Raw genomic sequence first — 20,132 nt, 5'->3', positions numbered from 1 at the left:
TGACGCCAGAGGTCCAAAAGGTTTACTGCTGCTCACTTAGAGGACTTTTCCACTTTGAGATTCCTCAGCATGCTCCCAAACTGAACCCAATTGCACGGCACTCTTTCTCAAAACCTGGGCTGCTGCCAGACAGCAGTGACAGACTCCAAATCTTGTCTCTGAGGCAACCCATCACTTAAGCTGGTTTTCTCAGGGCCACCCAGGGCTGCAGAAAGCCTGGCTATGTTAGCTCATGCTTTTAGACACTGCTTGAGAGGAGGCAGGAGACAGAAGAGCATGCTGAGTGATATTTAGTCACTTTAGTTACGAGGTTTTAAAAGTAAGTAATTTTCTCAACCAACAGAGATTAGGTAAAAACATTCTTCTAATCCGAACTAATTCATTTCCCAATGTCCAATATTCATCAGGACCTCAGGCTGAGGGAGCATGGGGCAGTCCACACACACTTCTGCATATTCTTCACCCACATGGCAGTCACTTCTCTATATTCCCCAAATTCACACAACAGATCTTCAGCGGCGTGTTTAAATCCTAAGCCTTGCATTCAAAACAAAGATGTGACATTCCACACTTGATGCCCTCCTCCTGGGAGGAAAAACAAAGCACCAGCAACCTGTTCTTCCAAACGTGCAGTCAGCACATGGTGAATGAAGGCACTGCTCAGGGCCTTTATGGTCATAAGGGTGCAAAGACTCCTGCTTTCAGTACCATGCACTTCTGTCCTTGCAGCATGCCGGACTGAAATTGTTGAGGAAACCAATTCAACTTTAAAAACACCAAACAACAGAAATAAACATATTGGAGTAGGAGAAGGTAGGACCAAATAAGTTTCAGGGGTCATCTGTGGGCAAACACACAGATCATTTCAACTGATCTGCGTGACAACTCAGTCTTACTGACACAGTGGGAAGACAGATGGCGGGAGAAGGTTAGAAATTTGTGCACAGAGGTGGAAATATGCAGCAGAGACAGGTACAGATTTCTGGCCTCACCTCCTGAGAAAGCGTCATGAGCACAGTGACATGCTTCATGCCTGTCCCTCATAGGAGTTTCAAATGCTCCTCCCAGGCAAGTCAACGCAGGCCAATAGCTTGCCCTTGCACATCTCTGGGCTTCACTGAGAGCTTAACTTTTCCATACAAAGATGAGTGTGGAGTTTGTAACTCAGCTCCAGCACCCTCCATCCAGTCATCGCAACCTCCTCTCTGGGCTATGGGCTGGTGAGAAAAGGACTAGGTAGTAACTTGAGGATTACACCTCACCTTTTAATACTCTTTTGCCGGTCTGCAGAGTGTTTGCCTCACAGCTGAGGGATCTGAACACTTATGTCAGCTCCTAGACTAATAAAAGATATATTCCTTTACAGATAAAGAAGACAGACTGCAATAGGACTACAGTTTGTCATTTTAAAAGGGCACAAGGCTCTTACCTGAAAAACCACCTGACATTTATTTTACAGAACACTGAAAAGACAGCATTTCAAGAGCTCCAGAATCTCCTCTTTAAATTATCTTGAAATACTTATACACTGAAAACAATGAAACTTTGCATACGGCTGCCAAGTGAGCTGAAGCGATAAAATGCAATGTATTTTAATACAATATCCTCCACTAACATTGTCTGCAGCATTTTTAATTACATATATATGATACTATTTATAGGAAAGGCTTAGGTCTGAGTCACATGTTAAGAGGTCCCAAATGCCTAATTAATTCAGTCTTCTCTCAGGTCTGAGTAGAGTCTACTTCACCTTCTATGTGATGCAGTATCAGGCAGTAAGAGGTCGTGGGGGCTGGTTCAGAAGTTGATTTCTGCTAAATACACAGACGCACTATATCACTGAATTCATTTAAAATAATTGATATGAGGGTGCACAAGGAGAATCACTGTCATTAGCTGGAAAGACTAAGGACAAATCAGAATTGATTTTAATCAACATTGAAGGCTGTGAAAGGCTTCCATAACCTTGAAATCTCCATTCAAAAGGCACTGTTAACAATTCCAGACTATGTGGAATTTTATAATTATCCTTATAAAAGATTATCTGTCATGAAATAGAAAAATTTGTAAGACAAAAAGGGGTAGATGCTTGCACTGTTCAAGAACTCTACAAATTTGCTTACCCCTCCCACAACATGGAAAAATACTGAAATACGTCATCTCCCTCGCTGAAGATTAGAAAGATAATAATGGGAATTAGAGGCAACAGAAGGTCACAGAGCCTTAGAAGCAGCAGAATGGCTCCTTCCTGGCTCCTGTGCTGTGCACCATGAAGAATGAGTGCTATCAGACTACCCGCTACCATTGGTAAGAATTAGTGGTGACAATGGCACGACACTTCCAGCCCAGCAGCAGCACATCCTACATAGAGGATGGAGGTAGACTACACTCATAACTCCAGTTTCATCAGTTTTTTTAATAATTAGTGCAAATATAAGAATATATGACTTCTGATAATCATTTTTCCCCTTCTTGGGATTTGTCTTGAATAATAAGGCAAAGAAGAGTAGGCTTGTGATTAAAACATAGCTTCTAACCTTAAAAGAAGTAAGGTGCTGCACTGCATGGACTATCCTCTACCATGTTAGCTTTGCTGCCTTATATCACAACTTCTACTCTCCCCTCCACCTCCTTAAAGAACTACCTGCATAACCACACCAGGATAAGCTCTCTGCCAACTGCTATCAGGGTCCTTTAAATGTATCTGCATTTGAGAAATGTGGTTTGGCTAGTCCATGGCTTATTCCTCTGGAACTGCAGTCACCGTCATTTGCCTTGCCTCCAGCAGGCACTCAAGCCCCTGGGCATGCTGCTTGCACTGGACAACCAACTCCTCCAGTATCAGCCTCTTCCAGGTACTCCCACCAGCAGCCACTGCTATTGAGTTATCTTCACAGGTCCAGTCTTCTCTTAGTTCAAGCAAGACATAAACCCAACAGAGGCTGCTTAACATCTTCTCATTCTGAGATATGCACTGAAGAAAATACAGCAAGTCCAGGTCAAACAACACTATCTAGAGGTATTCTTGTGATGGAAGGATAAATCTTTGATGATATCTCAAGTGCAGGCATTATGAACACTGTTATTTGGTAAGAATGGGGGACCATGTAAAAGGACAGTCTAGGTTCTAAGTTTTGTTTATAATATGCACTTGTAGGAGGAAAAAGGAAAAATACTTTTGAAAGCTCAATTTTGTTTTCCTGCTTTTATGATCATCTGTTATGCTGAAAGATATTATGAGTGCATCCTAACAAATTATTCTCTGCAGAAAGTATTTATTTTAGGCTTTCTACACAACTGTAGAGAATCTTCTGAGGATAATTCCAGTTTACAGTTTTCCAAGACTTGTCATTGTGGGACACAGTCATCTGCTTCCTTTATTTCACTAGTAGCTATATTTATACCACGCTGAGTAGATATCATTCCCATGTCATCCAACAGTACACCACAGAAACAGTACACCAAGTTTTGACTTCTGCCCAAGCAGAGGATAAAGAACACAGTTTTCTACAATACTGATCTCTACTTTGTGCTGTATTTGAAGATCTTTCCCTCACTTACCTATCAAGAAGCACAGGTTAGCAAGAAGATTCTTTTTCAATTTCCCTTTAAATCCAAAAAAATAAATAAATTCAAATGACAATGTTTCAGCTACATTTGGCAACAATTACCTAAAAGCAATAGAAAGCTTGCTTGTAGCAGCAACTCTACAAACACAACTCCTCAGCTTAGGAAGTATTCATTAACAAAGGCACAGTCACCTCTAGCATGCAAACCTCAAACAGTTTTCATCTCCAGGGTGTTCCCATTCTGTGAGAATGTCTATCAGCTACAATTTGGTTTCATCTAATTTAGCCCAGAGCATCTAAGTTTAATTACCTCTGCAGGCATTCTTTTTTCTATTGCCTTACTTGCTTCACCTCACCTAGTAAAAAGCAAGGGAAACACTTAGAGCCTGCCAGAATACAGTGGCTCCAAGACTTTCAATTTGTTGTACAGCACAGCTAATAACCTCTATAAAAGTGACTTACAGCAGTGACTTGTATTAAAGGTAACTAACAGAATGACTTATCACTTCTCTCTCTGTTAGCCTTCTGCCTCTTCACTGAAGAGCTTAGGCATGTGACATCCATGTTTTTTTCAGTAAAATTTCACACCCACGAGGACTGCAACCAAACCTTCCCTTCAGTGAGGAGTAACCCAGACGTACGAAAGGAAGTTAATACTCCCCAGTGCAGTAACAGGGCCATGATTTCATCCATGCTTAAGATGTTAGCAAGTCAGTTACATGCATCTGTTAGCAAAATAAATGAAGTGCTGGGGAGCAAGGAGCTGCTACTCCTACTTTATGATTTGAAAACAAACCAAAAGAGTATCTAAATTTAAATGGAATTTACCATTACTTTCAGTAGTACATTTCCTACTCAAGGCATCTCAATGTTCTACATGCATTAGTATACCAAGCTCTAGCCATTAACCGTCAAGGTGCACGTTGTCAACAGACAACTTAAGACTAATTTATCTCCACAATAACTGTACACCTCACATTTTATCTAAAAAAGACTAATCATATTTCATATCCTCTGAGATGTGCATTTCTTCCTTATGTTTGATTTCAACTGGTATCCAAAATTCTTCCAAGACACAGTTGTTGCAGAGCTGTATTTTTAGCTAAAATCCTACATGACTTAGCAAATTATCGTTAGGGAAACACAGATGTAATAAACAAACATGCAAACTCAAAGATATCTTGTATCTCAACAATCCTCTCATCCTGTATGCCAAAACACTTCAATATGTTCCAAAAACATATCTGCTACACGGGTTCCAGTTTCTGAATATGTTTGCTTCTCCTTGGAAGTTTCTATCAGAGGTTTCAGGGGGTTCTTGTTTTTCATTTTCTTGTCCCCACTCCTTCCGGTTTTGGTGGATTAAGCATTCTCATCTGTCACACACAGACTTGCATTTCGGATGTCAGAGTTTATCATCATAAACTTGTACATCATATTTGAATAAATAAGAACACGCCTACTCTGACCTCCAGTAACCCTGGAAGGCAGTACTGTAGCATCAAGAGAAAGTTGTAGCAAAATTAAATAGTGATTCAAAAGGAACTCTGCTAGCCAGCCATCTTAAATAAATAAAAATCACTACTTAACAAATTCTCACCCATTTTAACACATGCACTGACATTCTTTCCCTCTTGAAACCCCCTCAAAACCAGCCAAACAATCAATCCAAGCAGATGTCCTATACACACCACATCACACAGGAAATATAGGCAGATTCGCAAGCTAAGAAACATCTGAACTTAAAACTAGTCTCCCTAGATGGAAGACACAACCCCCAATTCCCTTCTTTGAGAAAGTTCACTGATGGATGAGCACGGGTAACCACATTGTCTTCAGTAGAAATGTCTCACGATGACATAACACAACGGTCAATCTCTGTAATGCAAGCAAAGGGCCCCTATTCATAGGATTCAGCGTTTCAGTGGAGAAGATCTTATTCTAGCATTAAGCTAACAACACTTTTTCAGAAGGGATCTCTTCCTAACCTCCCTTGCTCAAGTCTCCGCAAGAAAAAGTCTCTTAAGACTAAGCTGAAAATTCATATAGAGTAGTTCTTCCTTTTAAATATTACACAGTTTGGTCCTATAAAATAATTGTCATCCAAAAAAACGCACAAAAACTCCGCTAGTTAGCTTTGCTGTTTATGATTCCTGTTCAATAAGTAACCAGAAAATAACCAATAACCCCATGCAGTTACTTCAGAGGAATGCTCTCCTTCCAGAACATTTTCCAATTACAAGCAAAAGTTATAGAATTATATCAGAAGGTGACAGTAATTCTGGATTCTTCCTCTCTACAGAGCCTTTCAGATATTTATAACATTACCACATCTTTGAAATGCTCTTCACAACATGCCTATGATAAGGAAGGAGGAGAAAAGATGGAGAAGAGGGAAAACTCAGACTACAATAGTTTAATATGCACTGTAAAATATCAGTGTAAATCAGCAACACTGGAATTTTGCCTTTTAGTGCTAGATGAGCAGAGAAAGGCATCAGTCTGTCTACATTTGGATTCTGCATACAAATGCATACAAAAAGAAAGAAAAAAGTTACACACTGCAGGAACACTACCTCACTTTCCTGAAAACGTATTAAAAAACCAAAATTTTTTTTTAAAAAAATCTAACCTGATCAACTTTTAAGAATCCAAACAAAGGTCTCTCTGTATCTTCTGCAAGTTTTTCTTTTCACAAGCTGCTCTCAGCAGCTTTCAGAGAAGATTACTCCAGAAGCTCCTGAAGAATTGCCCTCCAATGTCAGAACTTGATTATTAAAACAGGAACTAAGGAAACATGGAGAAAAGGAAACAATTTGCACTTCTCTACTGGCAATTTCATGGGTCTGGCTTGTGTCAAGTGTTCAAAAACGCTTGTTTTGAGAGAAAGTAAAGCCCTTAGCAAGAAAAATACCAGCCCATGGCCTGCCAGCTCATGGGCCACTGCAGCTGCAGAAAACTAGTGACACATAGGAGATCAAATGAGATGACTTCAACAATGAGAAACTGAGAAGTTGAAAGAAAGGTGGTATTGCCTCCATGTTACAAGAAGAAAAGTGGAGATTAGAGAGACCAAAGAGCTTTCCCAAAGCTCGCTCAAGAATCACAAACTGACCTCCTTTCTCCCCAGGATGCATACGCCTGAGCTAAACATTAATTTTCAATTATTTCACCTCCACCCTAATACTTTACCTAAAGCTTTTTCTGCAAAGTACATGCATGTCTGGACACAACTAGGAATTCTTCCTATGCAACAGCATTTTCTCAGGAATGGGTAGTTTAAGTTGCTACCACATAGTTCTACAGAGTTATTTCATGATGCCTGAAAGATAGAATTCTTGTTCTTAAGGGAAGTGCTCTGGGCTCACAACTTTGTCTGTTACTGTACTGTATTTACTTGGTATTGTCGCCAAGTTCTTTCACTGTGTTCTTTCTCAGAAACAAACATGAATTTTACCGAAATGGATTTCTGAACATTTGTAATCCCAGACTCAGTTAAAACAGCAGACATAACTCCCTGCCTCAAGAAGTAAAGTTACAAGCACCAAGCATCATACTAAGAATTTGTAGTTTTCAAATTAAAAGCAAAAAGCATTCTAGTGCTTAGGCAATACAATCTGCCATCTGGAAACCCTTCTACCAAGGGAACTTGGATTTAGGTTACATTTTAAATTTTGGTAAAGCTTTTAGTACTATTTCTCACAGTAACCTTCTGGACAAAACATCCAGCAGACAGCTAGACAAAAACTTGATGCAATGCGTGAACAACTGGCTGATGGGTCAGGCCCAAAGGGTTACAGTAAATGAGGGTCACATCAGGACTCACTAGTGGGGTTCCACAAGGCTCGATTTTAGGGCTAGTTCTCTTTAATGTTTTCATCAATTACTTGGATATAGGACTTGAAGGCATACTAAGTGACTTTGCTGAGGACATTAAATTGGGAGGAGCCCTTGACTCCCCTCGAGGGTAGAGAGGCCATGCAAAGAGATCTTGACAAATTTAGAAGGCTGGGAAGTCACCAGCCACATGAAGTTGGACAAGAACAGGAACTGCGTTCTGCACCTGGGAAGAGGCAACCCTGGGTCCATGTACACACTGGGGGAAGAGAGGATAGAGAGCAGCCCCACGGAAAAGGATCTGGGGGTTCTGGCTGACAGCAACCTGAATGTGAACCAGCAGTGTGCCCTGGCAGCACAAAGGGCCAACCGTGCCCTGGGGTGCATCAGGCCCGGCACTGCCACCAGGCAGGGGGAGGGGCTGTCCCGCTGTGCTCTATGTCTGCAGCCTCACCTCCAGCACTGCGTGCGGGTGCGGGTGCCACAACGTAAGGACATAACGCTATTAGAGAGCGTCCAAAGGAGGGCTACAAAGGTGGGAAAGGGTCTGTAGGGCAACGTGTGTGAGGAGTGGCTGAGGACCCTGGGTGTACTCAGCCCAGAGCAGAGGAGCTGAGGGGAGGCCTCATGGCGGCTGCAGCTCCTCACAGGGAGTGGAGGGGCAGCGCTGAGCTCTGCTCTCTGGGACAGCGACAGGGCCCGAGGGAACGGCATGGAGCTGTCAGGGGAGGGGCAGCTGGGGGTTAGGGAAAGGTTCTGCACCAGAGGGCGGTGGGCATGGAACAGCCTGCCCAGGGCAGTGGGCATGGCCCCGAGTGCCAGCATTCACAGAGCACTTCAACTGAGCTCTTGGTCATACGGTCAGGTTTTTGGGTGGTCCCATGTGGAGTCAGGAGTTGGACTCGATGGTCCTTGTAGGTCCCTTCCAACTCAGGATATTCTATGCTTCTATGAAGTTTGGTTTAACTGTCAAGTTTACTCTGGAAATTCAGCAGAATCTAAACAGATCGAGAAACAAGAAAGTCCTTAAAATTTATGGTAATTGATACTTGTTTGTGAATGAGGGAAATGCACATTTACTTGTTTTAAATACAGACAAGCATTAACAATATACAACTAAGAGAAAACCTCAGTTTAAAGTAAGCTGATATATCTGAAAATAACAGAATACTTGAGAGTAGATTAACATGTTATACAAAACAGAGAACAACTTCTTGTCTAAGAATTCCTTCAATGAAGGTTAATCCAAACAGTTTCCACTAACTTTACGGAGCTTTGAATCAGGCTTTACACTGCCCCGTGTCACAGACTTGAATATCACAAGAAGTCTCACTACGGTGTAAAATGCAAAATCTGCAAAAAGAATTCAAAGCTAAGGCTCTTACCGACTTCTCAAAAACCATGTCTTTGACCAGGTAGGTCATTTTTTTTATTAAAAAAAAAGAGAAATAGAAAAAGAAAGAGAAGAAAATGCTAGATTCTATACACAGATAATCCCAATTGGTGACAAAGAATTCCCTAGTGCGTATGTAAAATAGAAAAAAAAATTGAACAAAAAGAAGAAGCTAGCAACTGGATGACATAGTAGTGTAATGTAAAGAACACATAGAGAGATATTAGCTTCACTACTTTAGGCACATTAACATAATGCATTTTATAGTCTTATACACACTCAGCATCAGACAATTTCCTCACTATGAGTTCTGACAAAACATAAACACATTACTGATAGCTACAGCCATACGATATTGGAATTTAAAAAGAGAATGACAGGCATGACTTACTTCAAAATTAAAAATGAGAAACTGAAATATTTTAAAAGGGGAAAACAAAAAACAAAACAGGCAAGCAAAAACAGTTAAAATTACTTTAAATGGAAACTGTTCCTCTCAAAGATAACTATTAAACTTCTGGAGGTTTTTACAAGATTTTTATCCCTAAAGAGATAAATTTCGTCTTATCTAGTTTGCTGCACATGAAATGCAAAGCAAATAATATCTGGCAGACACCCTGCCCAAAGTAAGCAACAGCTTTCTCTAACACTGCTTATAAAAATCTGTCATCATTGAGCTGCGAGTACCTACGACCAGTATTCATTACTCTGCATCTCATTACTGTGGTCATAGTTTAACAATATTTCATGCAGGTAACTACAGTGAGCCCTAGTGTACTGCAAGACTGAAGACTCTGCATTTTAAAAATATGCAGTAAAAAATGATGTTGGAACATTTCAGTGGTGCTTTATTGACTATTTTGATTAAACTGCAATCTGCATTTGCTGTCCTAATAGACAGCATTTATCTCCCAGCCTTCTTTATTTGCAATATTCAAGGTGCTTTTGTCATCTGACAAAAAGGAGAATACTGAGCATTACTTACCACTGTCATGGTCAGACATAGCAAGATCCCAACTCTTAAGACTATATATGATCTAACAGTTAAAGTCCAAGAGAAGTAAGCTATAATGAAAATAATAATTCATATGATCACATACCTATGATGGAATCCCTTCGAAAAACATCTCTGTCAAAAATATAAAATGACAGATGGCGAAAGGTCCGAGGAATTTCACAGTAAAAGTCTTCTCCATAGAAGGGGCTGGGTAAGAAAAAAAACAACATACACATAAACACACACACAAAAAGAAAGAAATTAGTGTAGGTATCCTGGAGGAGCCAGCATCCTCACATTTCACACCCAGAACATCACTCTGGATTGCGATGGTCACTCCCTCCCGTGAAGGTGCACCTTCAAGCACCATTCCAATTTTACTCTTCCCACCTATCTTAAATGCCCACAGAACAAGATTTCCTAATGTGAAAAAAAGAGCAAGTACGTGTTTTTATTTGGAAAAACAAGAGCCCCTAACAGAAGGAGGGCAGAGACCCTATGATTTGTTTACATGCAGTTTGTTGAATACGGAGGTCCTTGCTGCCACATAAGGCTTACAGTAGACTCTTACAACAGAGATCACAAAAGCACGCAGATGAACAGGATAAGCAAAATACAGCATTGATCAAGGAATGCATACATACTTTTTAATGAATTTTGTTTGCTTAAATGTCTGCTTGCAGCCATTGCCTTTTTTTTCAAACCCTCCAAAGTTTCTAATTTGAAGACAAGTTCAGTCGACTGGTAGTAGGCTAAGCCTTGCAGCTGACTTGATGCTTGTTACCTGGTAGCCCTGCAGATCTATTATTGCTTGTTGGATTTTATAGGGTAAGTTCTTTTATAGTAAGGCAAGATTTTAAAAACATAGAAATAAAAAGCACCATCTCGGCATGAAAATCTCTTTGAGAGACTTATGGTAGAATGTACCAATTTAAATGGGGAAAAAAAAAAAAACTCAGACTCCTAAAAGCAATCTTTTCAGTTCCTGTCTATCCAATTATACGGTTGAGAAATTATTTCTAAGAACTATAAGCATATATCAACATCATTTATTCATTGACAAGTCTACCATTTTACCACAGATTTTTAATTCCAAGTCACTCATGCTTCAGTAGATCTACATTGGTGGATGCAATGTGAGTCATACAGACAAATACAGCAAGTATGGCAGAGGTAAACTTAAAAATAAATCTCTCATTCTAACAAGCTCAAAGCCAGTAGGCTTTTTCTTCCCCTTTTAAATACAGACCTCTTTATTGGCTTGGATAAGCATGAAGATAGGAGACAGAACCATGCTGTAGATTTAATCATTACTGAAAGCTTTTTATGTTAGAAAATTACACATCCAGAAGTTTAAAATGTCATAGCATTAACTTTTGATTTTTCAGCATCTTGTTTGTCAGCAGATGTTATTCCCTCAATGTCTTTCAGGTCACCAAAGCATAGATACGTTACATCACTTGAACACTTTTGCTTGTATTTCTGCCAACAGAGAAAATACACTACCCAAAAATTCCCTAACTGTCTCGCAAGCTAGCTGGCAAATATCATTGAAAGTGCTGAGCGTCACATCATGTATAATCTCAACAATGTGTTTGAAGAGATAGATGCATGTCATAACATCCAGAGGCATCCCTCCAAACACAGTAAGAACATTTTGGTGGAGTTATTACTCCACCAGCCACAAGGAAAAACACATTAGATAAACAGCAAAGCCAATGGTGCACCCACAAGTCAAAACTTCCCCACTGAAACAGTCTTCCATTCCTTGAAATAAATGCATCCAGACATAAGTCAAGGCACTGTGACCCACACAGTCATCCCTACTGTGAAGAAGGGGGAGAAAAATCCAACGGTTGGAAGTGGCAGCTGAATGCTATATCCATTTGATCTACCACCTCCAATTCAGCACTCCCAGTTAAGTCATCTTCACTCACTCTGCTCAGAGATTTCATTTGGAACCAAGAATTCAGCAGCCACTGTTTCAGGTGGAAAACACCCAAACTCTTAGAAACAAAAAGCTTCTACTAAACTGAGAGCTACCCAACTATCCCAGAGGCCATGCTTCAGGCAGCCCCAAACTCCTCATCCTATGCACATGGCACACATTTTTATGCACAGGCATAACCCAAAGGGGTGACAGAAATGCCTAAACATCACCCAGATATTTAGGACATTATACATGCAAAACACTTGCATCGTTCTGAGCTCTAATACTCTGTTCAACCATAAAATTGCCCTTTCCACTGGAAGAATATGACAGATGAACTTATTCACTGATGATCTTAGCATGAAACGATAGTTAATGAACTGTAGATTATATACCCATTTCTCTATCAAGAATATTAGAGAAGCTTCAGTTTACTGGAAATACACACACATGCTATAAAGCTTACTTTGATTCAGCTCAGCTGATTCTGGGGAGAAAAAGCAGAGAACAGACAACAGCTGGGTTCTTTGGCAAGTCCTCCATTAATCATTATCACGAGTGCTGGTCAGAGGCAGAAGACATCTAAGACTATACTGAAGCAAAACACACACAATGTTCAGAAAAGCAGACTGGACAACAGGAAGTGTCTGATCCAATACGTGGTAACTGAAAGAGACTAATTAACTAATAGAAAAAATGCTATGAAGACTGACTTAGCCCTGCGCAGATCACATCTTGTCTTGGCTTAACCTCTCCAAGATCCCATAGCCCTTTACAGCCTTCCATCACTGAGGTAACACCCCTGAGTCACACTGCATTCCTAATAAAAGCAAGCAGGTCTCCAGTCCAAATACACTCACTCTCCCTTGGATAATTACCCAGCAAAGTTTTGACTGTGAGGGAACATGAAGATAAATCTGATTCTCACCCATCTCAATTTGTGGAGCTCTGCAAAAATAGTACCTTCTTTCTGAGGGAATCTGAAATAACCACACAAATGCTTTGAGCTTCCAGTTCACTGTGTGCTTAACCTCCATGCATTCCCTCAGAACAGTACCACTGCTATCTCCCACCCAGACCTGAAGAGTAAGACGTTGCAGCAAGCGAACCCCATGATTTACTTCCCAAGCCACATTATTATGAGCATGAGCCCCAGGGCTCCAGAATGTTGTTTTTTTTTTCCAAGAGAACAGATAAATGACTCCCTCTGTCTCCCAACAGCTAGTTAGTCAGACAGCTTCAGTGAGTACTTTTATTTTGACATGGCAATTAATAAAAAGCAGCAGCATCTGCTTACACAGCCCTCAAGAGTCTGACAAGATCCTCCAAAATAAATACTAAAACTAACCCCGCTGAAAACTCAGGAATCTTGCAGAACCAAGTGAGTTCACATTCAACCTCCAAGCTCTGAGTTCAGCTTTCACTGGAGACTAAACACATGCTCATGAGAAACAGTATTCATTCAAGGAGAAGAAACAATGAGGATGCCCCTCCCTTAACCTTACAGCCTGGGTTGCACATCAATAGGGTCACAGCTGACGGACAAGACTAGCGTTGCCATCATTTCAGGTTCTTCTAGACTTCAAACAAATAGATAAAGGGAGCTGCTAAGGACAGGATTTTACAAGGACTGAAGTGGAGGATGTCCACCGTAAGGGGCTAATCAGCCTCCTTCCACACTGAACATAGAAGCGTTTTCAAATACAGCTTCTTTGCTAAAGACCACTACATTTAAAAACAAACACTATTCATAGAATCCTAAAATCCTTAGAGTTGGAAGGACCTTTAAAGGCCATCTCGTCCAGCTCCCCTGCAATGAACAGGGACACCAGAGCTAGATCAGGCTGCCCAGGGCCTGATGCAGCCTGGCCCTGAATGTCTCTAGGGATGGGGCATCAACCACCTCTCTGAGCAACCTGTGCCAGTGCCTCACCACCCTCACTGTAAAAGACTTTCTCCTTATATCTAACCTAAATCTACCCTCTTTAAGCTTTAAACTGTTACTCATTTCTTTTTAGTTCCGTTATCGTGGTGATGAAAAGAGTGGCAGTGCAGGTATCAGCTACCGCTTACTTAAGAAACGGGACAGTTCCTAAGTTACTGGCTCTTATGTTCCTGATAGGATCAGAGACTACAGAGAAAGATTACCAATGTTTAAAACCAAAAGCTTTCAGGTACACAAAGGCCTGACTCTGTAGCCTTCTACTCTGCATGTCCTCACTTCCTATCCCTTTCTTACCTCTTTTCCAGTACACATCCATCATACCTTGCTATGCTCTGAAGGAGGGAAGTTAACCTCAGCAGTGCTTTCCTCAGAAAGTGCAGGGCTGTCTTACCACCCAGCTTAGAGTCATAGAATCACCAAGGCTGGAAGAGACCTCCAAGATGATCCAGTCCAACCATCCACCTACCACCAATACTTCCCCACTAAACCATGTTTCTTAGTACCACATTTAAATGTTCCTTGAACATCTCCAGGGACGGTGACTCAATCAGCTCCCTGGACAGCTTTTATACAGTGCCTACCAAAGACACAGATGCTACACGATCTCTTCTCAGGAGGCTTTCCCTAGGAGCTTCTGCACCTGCTGTGACAGAAGATATGCAAAGCTTTGTTGGGAAAAGGCAGCGAAGTAAAAACATCAAGATTAGTGCAACGGAGAGAGCAAGAATACCAGGAAATCAAAACCAGAAAGTTCCCTCCATGTGTTGTTTCACTCATCCTGAAGTCCTTCCCACTTAAAGGCGTTTATTTCTCAATCTCCTCCAGTGCTCTGGTGATGGATATTTTCATAGGGAAGTAGAGTGAAAGCAAATAAGGAAGAGAATCCTCATTACAAACGTGATGAACAGGGACTTAAAAAAAAATAATTCAAATTTTGTTTGCTTTTACATGTTTTACTGAATTCCAGAGGCATACTTGCAACTTTCCATACCCTAGGATATCTATCAAAATCACTGCAAATGGTATTGACTTGATAACGTCTCTTCTTCTAAGTAAATCTCCGGGCAGAAACATTTATTTAGTTTAAGGCTGTGCTGCAAAACCACCTCGTGCTCATTTCTCAATATCTTAAGACTCACTAAAGCAGTTTTGTTTTTGTTTTGGCACTGGCAGTTCAGTGGATGAAGTGAAAGAGTTGCACGATGAATAATAATGAAACCCCTCAAACCAAAATTCTTTGTGCATCGATTTTTTTTAAAGTGCTTTTTTGCTTGGAAGTAAAGACTATTAACATGCCACAGACAACTCCACATCCTCTGACTATTTTAAATGGTTTAGAAATACTGGATTCATCCTGCTGCATGAACTGAAGACCAGAGTTCACATCTCAGTGTGAGCTGGAAGCAAAATCAGTCTGTACAAAGGAGCACGCTCGCTTGTTTCTACTACTAAGCTTCTTCTATTGCTTGGCTAATATGTTTTATGCTATGCTTAGCGGCATATGTAAAGGGATGGGGGTGAGGAGGGGAAGAAGAGAAGAGAAGGTTTATTCAAAGCAGGAACAGCCAGCCAAATAAAATGTGAATACATTTCAGTCTCCTACTAGACACAGAGCTACAAGAAGACAGGCAAATAAGACAGGCTCTTTAGAAGCCAGAGTTGGCAGATGTCACGGTCGCTTCCTTACACAACTCATTAAAAATACGCAGTATTATATCTGAAGCACAGATTTGGCAGAGTACACACAGCAGGAAGTACATGGCACACAAGGCGACATCCAAATCCAAACATACCACCTATGCCCATTGTTAGAGTGCAGACTGCAGTCTTCCAGACATCCGCTAAGCATAAGCAGTTTTTTTCTCATGTCGCCGTGCAGACACCCAAATGGCAGTGCTGTGTTAGAGCCACAACCACCCCTACCACACAGAGAAAAAAATAAAGCGGTGTGCATTTTCTCTGCCCTTATATCAGAACACGGAGACAGACACACGAGCTATAGTTACCGTCCTCACTTGACAGTTGCTGGTTTGGCTCAATGAGGCTTACAGGGATTATGATAACTTTAAGTAGCAGCCGTTTGGCCCCTAGTCACCTCCCAAAATATTCTGTAAGACGACACACACAAACAACAGAAGTCACATTACAGCTGCATTGTTCTTTTTTTTATTATTTTTTTTTAATGGCTCAAAGCAGCCTACAACACCAGCGATTGTTACTCATATGGGTGGCTTTTCGTGTGAATAAATGCTCTCATTCATAAACCCCGCCTTGGTCTCAAGGCTCACTTCATTCTCCTCCTTCATTAAGTCCTGCTTCCTTTCCTGGCTCCCTTCCCAGCTGTATTACTTCCCTACATGATCATGCAGTCCTTGCCTTCAATAATAACCCTGACCAGGCTGAAGCTGTACCCACAACCATCTTATCCTTTCCCTTAAAGGCTTGGGATGCTTCAGAATTGAAATCCACTCTTAATAGGAATTAAAGCCACGGTCAGATGCAGTCAAATGCAGAAGACGGCAGATCCCAGAAACTGACAGCACACTGAGGAGTGAGTTGGGAGCAGGTGGGAGAGAAGCTACAGAACATGCAGACAGCAGAAGACATGCAGCAGCATCCAGTTCAGCACCTCTTTACTCAAGGCCCCTGGGCTGTGCGAAGCTGTTACTTCAAGGAGGTGAGCTGGCAACCCTAAGAACATGGAAGTAGCTAACTGAGCTAACTGGCAACAGTCCAACTAAGGGAAACAACTATGCACTTAAAATTTGAGAACTGGCCTGCATCCAAGATGTTATCAGAACATGACAGATAGATAGAGAAGTTTAGCTATGCAGCCATGAACTCCAAACATAGGAAAACAGAGTGTCCAAGCAAGCCTAGAATTTAAAAAGAAAAAAAGAAAAAAAAAAAACACCCACAAAACATAAAATACGATACTAGAATTATTTAGAGAAAGTTCTGAGAGCTGTCAATTGAATTTGTTACCAGACCTGATACTAAAACAAAGACAACAACCTCCTGTTGGAGGGAACGCAGCCATAACTGAATTTACAGCACATTTCACTACACACTCGCAAGCACGCTGTTTCTTTCACTGGAAACTACGAGGGAAAAAAAAAAAAAAGACTGTGGGTGGAGAAAGTGCTTCTGGCTTCATTTTCTATTTCATTCAGGCTTTGATCACTATGTTTAGCACGTGAAAAATTCCTCAGTGAAATACTGGAGAACTAAATAATGACAGACTCAAGATGCTTGGCTCATCTCTCTAAAGCACACAGCGTCAGCCATTTGATTCTTAATGTGTGACAGTTTTTGCTTTTATTCATATCCTTGAAACAAATTTAGAGATGTCACATTCCTTCCATTCTTCACCTATGATTTGAGAAGCTGCCTTGATTTCCTGTTGCAGCTGACACTGCCCTTTAAGTGAATGGAAACATTTGATGGAAACAGCCAAGGCAAAGTCAGTCTTAATGCCAACAAGCCAAGAAAGTTTATCCTTTGGGAAGACCCGCTGCTAGAACAAGCCCCTGACAGTGGTGCCTGAAGTCTGGAGATGTTCATGGGGGAAGGTAAGAGTTGGTTCAGCAAAGGACATTTACAGGCAAAACTACTGCCAGGTTGCTTATTTCTAGCTCAGACCTAAAAAAATGTCGTAAATCTATGCACTGAAAAAAAAAACCCACGACCTCGCACATCTCTTTAGACACAAAATACTTAAGTGGCTTCACATACATCTCTGCTAGGTTTAATGAAGTAGATCCAATTATATTCAGTGCCGTTCTCTATCACAGTAATATAAATATTGAAAAACAAATACTTAAAAAGAAAAATTTATTAGATTCCAACTCTAACTGCCCTCTCCCTCATATCTTATGACTTGCATGTGACCTACTCAGAATTTACTAAAAGCTCGTGCCAAGGAGTTTATGAAAACAGCACTGTTAGAAGAGTTTGAGATTCTCTTCCTGGGAACCTAGAAAGCTTCCTCTGATCTACTCACAGAGTTCAAGGCTCTCTTCCTAGGAACATGGAAAGCTTGCTCTGATCAACTTGCATGCTAATCCTGCTTGTCCAAGGATCTCCAGAGAAGTCAAAAGACTCTGAGCCACCCTACACAAACAGGACTTTTGCACTTCTCTGCAATTTCATAGAAAGACCTGCCCATGTTGTAACTCCTGATTTGTTTTGGTCATACACTACCAAGCAATCCCCACAGCAGCCCTCACAAGGCACCAGTGCCACCATCCAGCTTAACTAGAGCCGAGAGAGGCAAGATGGCAGGAATAACTTAAATTCCTGCTTGTAATTTATGAGTCCCACCTGACTGCTGAACAGAGGTGTTAAGGCTCACCATGCTGGCTGCTCTCAGTTTTTATGATGCAAACTCAGATAAAGGGCACCAGGCTCACGGAGAGTCTCTCAAGAGCAGTGGTAAGGGAACTGGACTGGGCAACAGGATGAGCTGGTTCAGTTCTTAACGCTCTGAATGATTTATTTTCTGTTGATTTAAGAGGTTACTGATCTCAGCTGTCTTCCTATGCCTCTGCCACAGCCTGATAAAATACAAATCTGTTGCAGAAGATTAGGGCAGCGCTCAGGGAGATAACTTCTTACAGTCTCAATGCAAAACACAGGAGATCATGAGTCAGAGTGTGAAGGCCCTGCCACAGACACCCCAAGCAAGCCAGAACTGGTCACTCATGCAAGTCCTTCTGGGAAAGAGATGGAACAGCATCCTTCCTCCCATTTGCTGGTTCTACTTCAACTTTACGTCAGGAAAATGCCTGCCTGGACAAATACATGTTTGGTTGTCTTTTTTTTTTTTTTTTTTTACTGCTTAACAGAAGGTTAATGAAGTTAAAAAAAAAGCAAAAAAACCAACAGGAAAACCACTATCATGCACTCATTGAATTTCCAAGTACACAAGGCAGTGTTTCAGAGCAACTTGTAATTACAAGTCTTTTCATGCAGATAAAAAAAGCCATTTTATGCAGACGTGCTGGAAAAGATAGGATTCTCCAGGATACACAGTTTTGCATGAGAAGACACTGTTTCAAAATTGGTTGAGCTGCATATGAAACACCTCCCAATTCAGAGATTCACACAGAAGATCTTTTCATAAACTGCAAGAAAAACAATTTCATAAACTAAAAATAAATAAATAAATAAATAGAAGATAGAGGAATAACCAGTAGAAGGGAAAATGCAGACAATTCTTAAAACTTTTTTTGCTACTTGTGACTACAGTAACCTAACCTCATGTCATCAGTGAAGTGGTTGGGTACAGAAAATGGGCATGAACAGCATGGCCTTCTATGCCAGCCACATGGATGGTCAGGCAGGACCCAGCTATTTTAGCCTTGCTTTGGCCCAGCTCCATGTCCCTGCTTCCATCTAATGTCATGGATTACAGCAATGATACCTCGGAAAAAGACACCCAGCACACGCTTCCCTACTATGTTGGCGAGTGCCTGGCGAACACTATATACAAAAGCCAGGATTTCTTTCCTGCACACAAATTACATGGGCCTTAGGACACATAAATTTTGCCTGCTCAATAATTTACAGTTAGTCAATGAGTTGAATCAATTTACAAACAAGCATGAAAGAATGTGACAGCATTACTGGCTTCTCAGTTATGTGCTCATCCGAGTCTCACAAAAAACAATAGGCTACTGCACTGTCTGATTTCAAAAATGTCCCCCTCTGGAAGTCTATACACTTGTTTAAATATACTTAAACGTAATCATATAAAAGATTATGCAGCTGTTTGAGTGCGCCACACTAAACAAGAGCAATCACTATCAACAGATTGGGACTACATCCCAATTTTACCACCGATGTATTTGTCTGCACTTTCGTCTGTTCATTTGTTTGTTTTCATGAAAGAAAAACAAGGCCAGAGAAACATCTATCTGGCTAAGTGGGAAACTCAAGTGTTAATAGTGTGTTTAAGTGGATATTCAGGGACTGAAGAAGTAAGTTTTGAAAAAATTGCACTTGCAAATAGAGGCCTACATACAGAAAGACAGACAACCACGGAAGAGAGAAATTCACTGGGAGAATGAACACAAAGATCACCTTTAGTCAACCCTTACATCAGGGAAAACAGGACTGTAAAGGATTTTGAGAGGTCATCTGGTCTACCACTGCTCCAAAGTAGCAAGTTCCCAATATTTTGGTCAGGACCAGTTATATATAATCTATCGGTAATAAAGATGGGATTCTACTCCAGTGCTTCAGCATCTTTAACAAGAGGAAGATTTCCTTCATAACAAACCTCACACAAACTTCCTTTCCCACTGCAATTTAAGTCTATTTCTTGCAGTATCCATACTAGACATACAGAACAATTCCCTCTCAATTTTTTTTTTAATTATGTTTACAGATTTATGTGTATACTCAGCCCTCTTCTCCATACCAAACTATTCATAACTGATGAAGAAAGGTTAAAAGGT

The 20,132-nt window shown here is 40.9% G+C and overlaps 1 protein-coding gene across 4 annotated transcripts in view; it reads right to left on the bottom strand.

Moving 5' to 3' along the window:
- The window catches only part of RASA3 (RAS p21 protein activator 3), a 177,219-nt gene that overhangs the window by 74,534 nt on the left and 82,553 nt on the right, over window positions 1-20,132 (bottom strand). For all 4 annotated transcript variants that reach the window (XM_021414541.1, XM_021414548.1, XM_021414551.1 and 1 more), the window contains one exon: window positions 9,900-10,003. In XM_021414541.1, coding sequence (XP_021270216.1) covers window positions 9,900-10,003 — 104 coding nt within the window. The remainder of the gene's footprint in view (window positions 1-9,899; window positions 10,004-20,132) is intronic.

The sequence above is a fragment of the Numida meleagris genome, chromosome 1, assembly GCF_002078875.1.
Source record: "Numida meleagris isolate 19003 breed g44 Domestic line chromosome 1, NumMel1.0, whole genome shotgun sequence".
Lineage (NCBI taxonomy): Eukaryota > Metazoa > Chordata > Aves > Galliformes > Numididae > Numida > Numida meleagris.
Note: the sequence above shows the minus strand (reverse complement) of the source record. Positions and strands in the feature narration are given on the sequence as shown.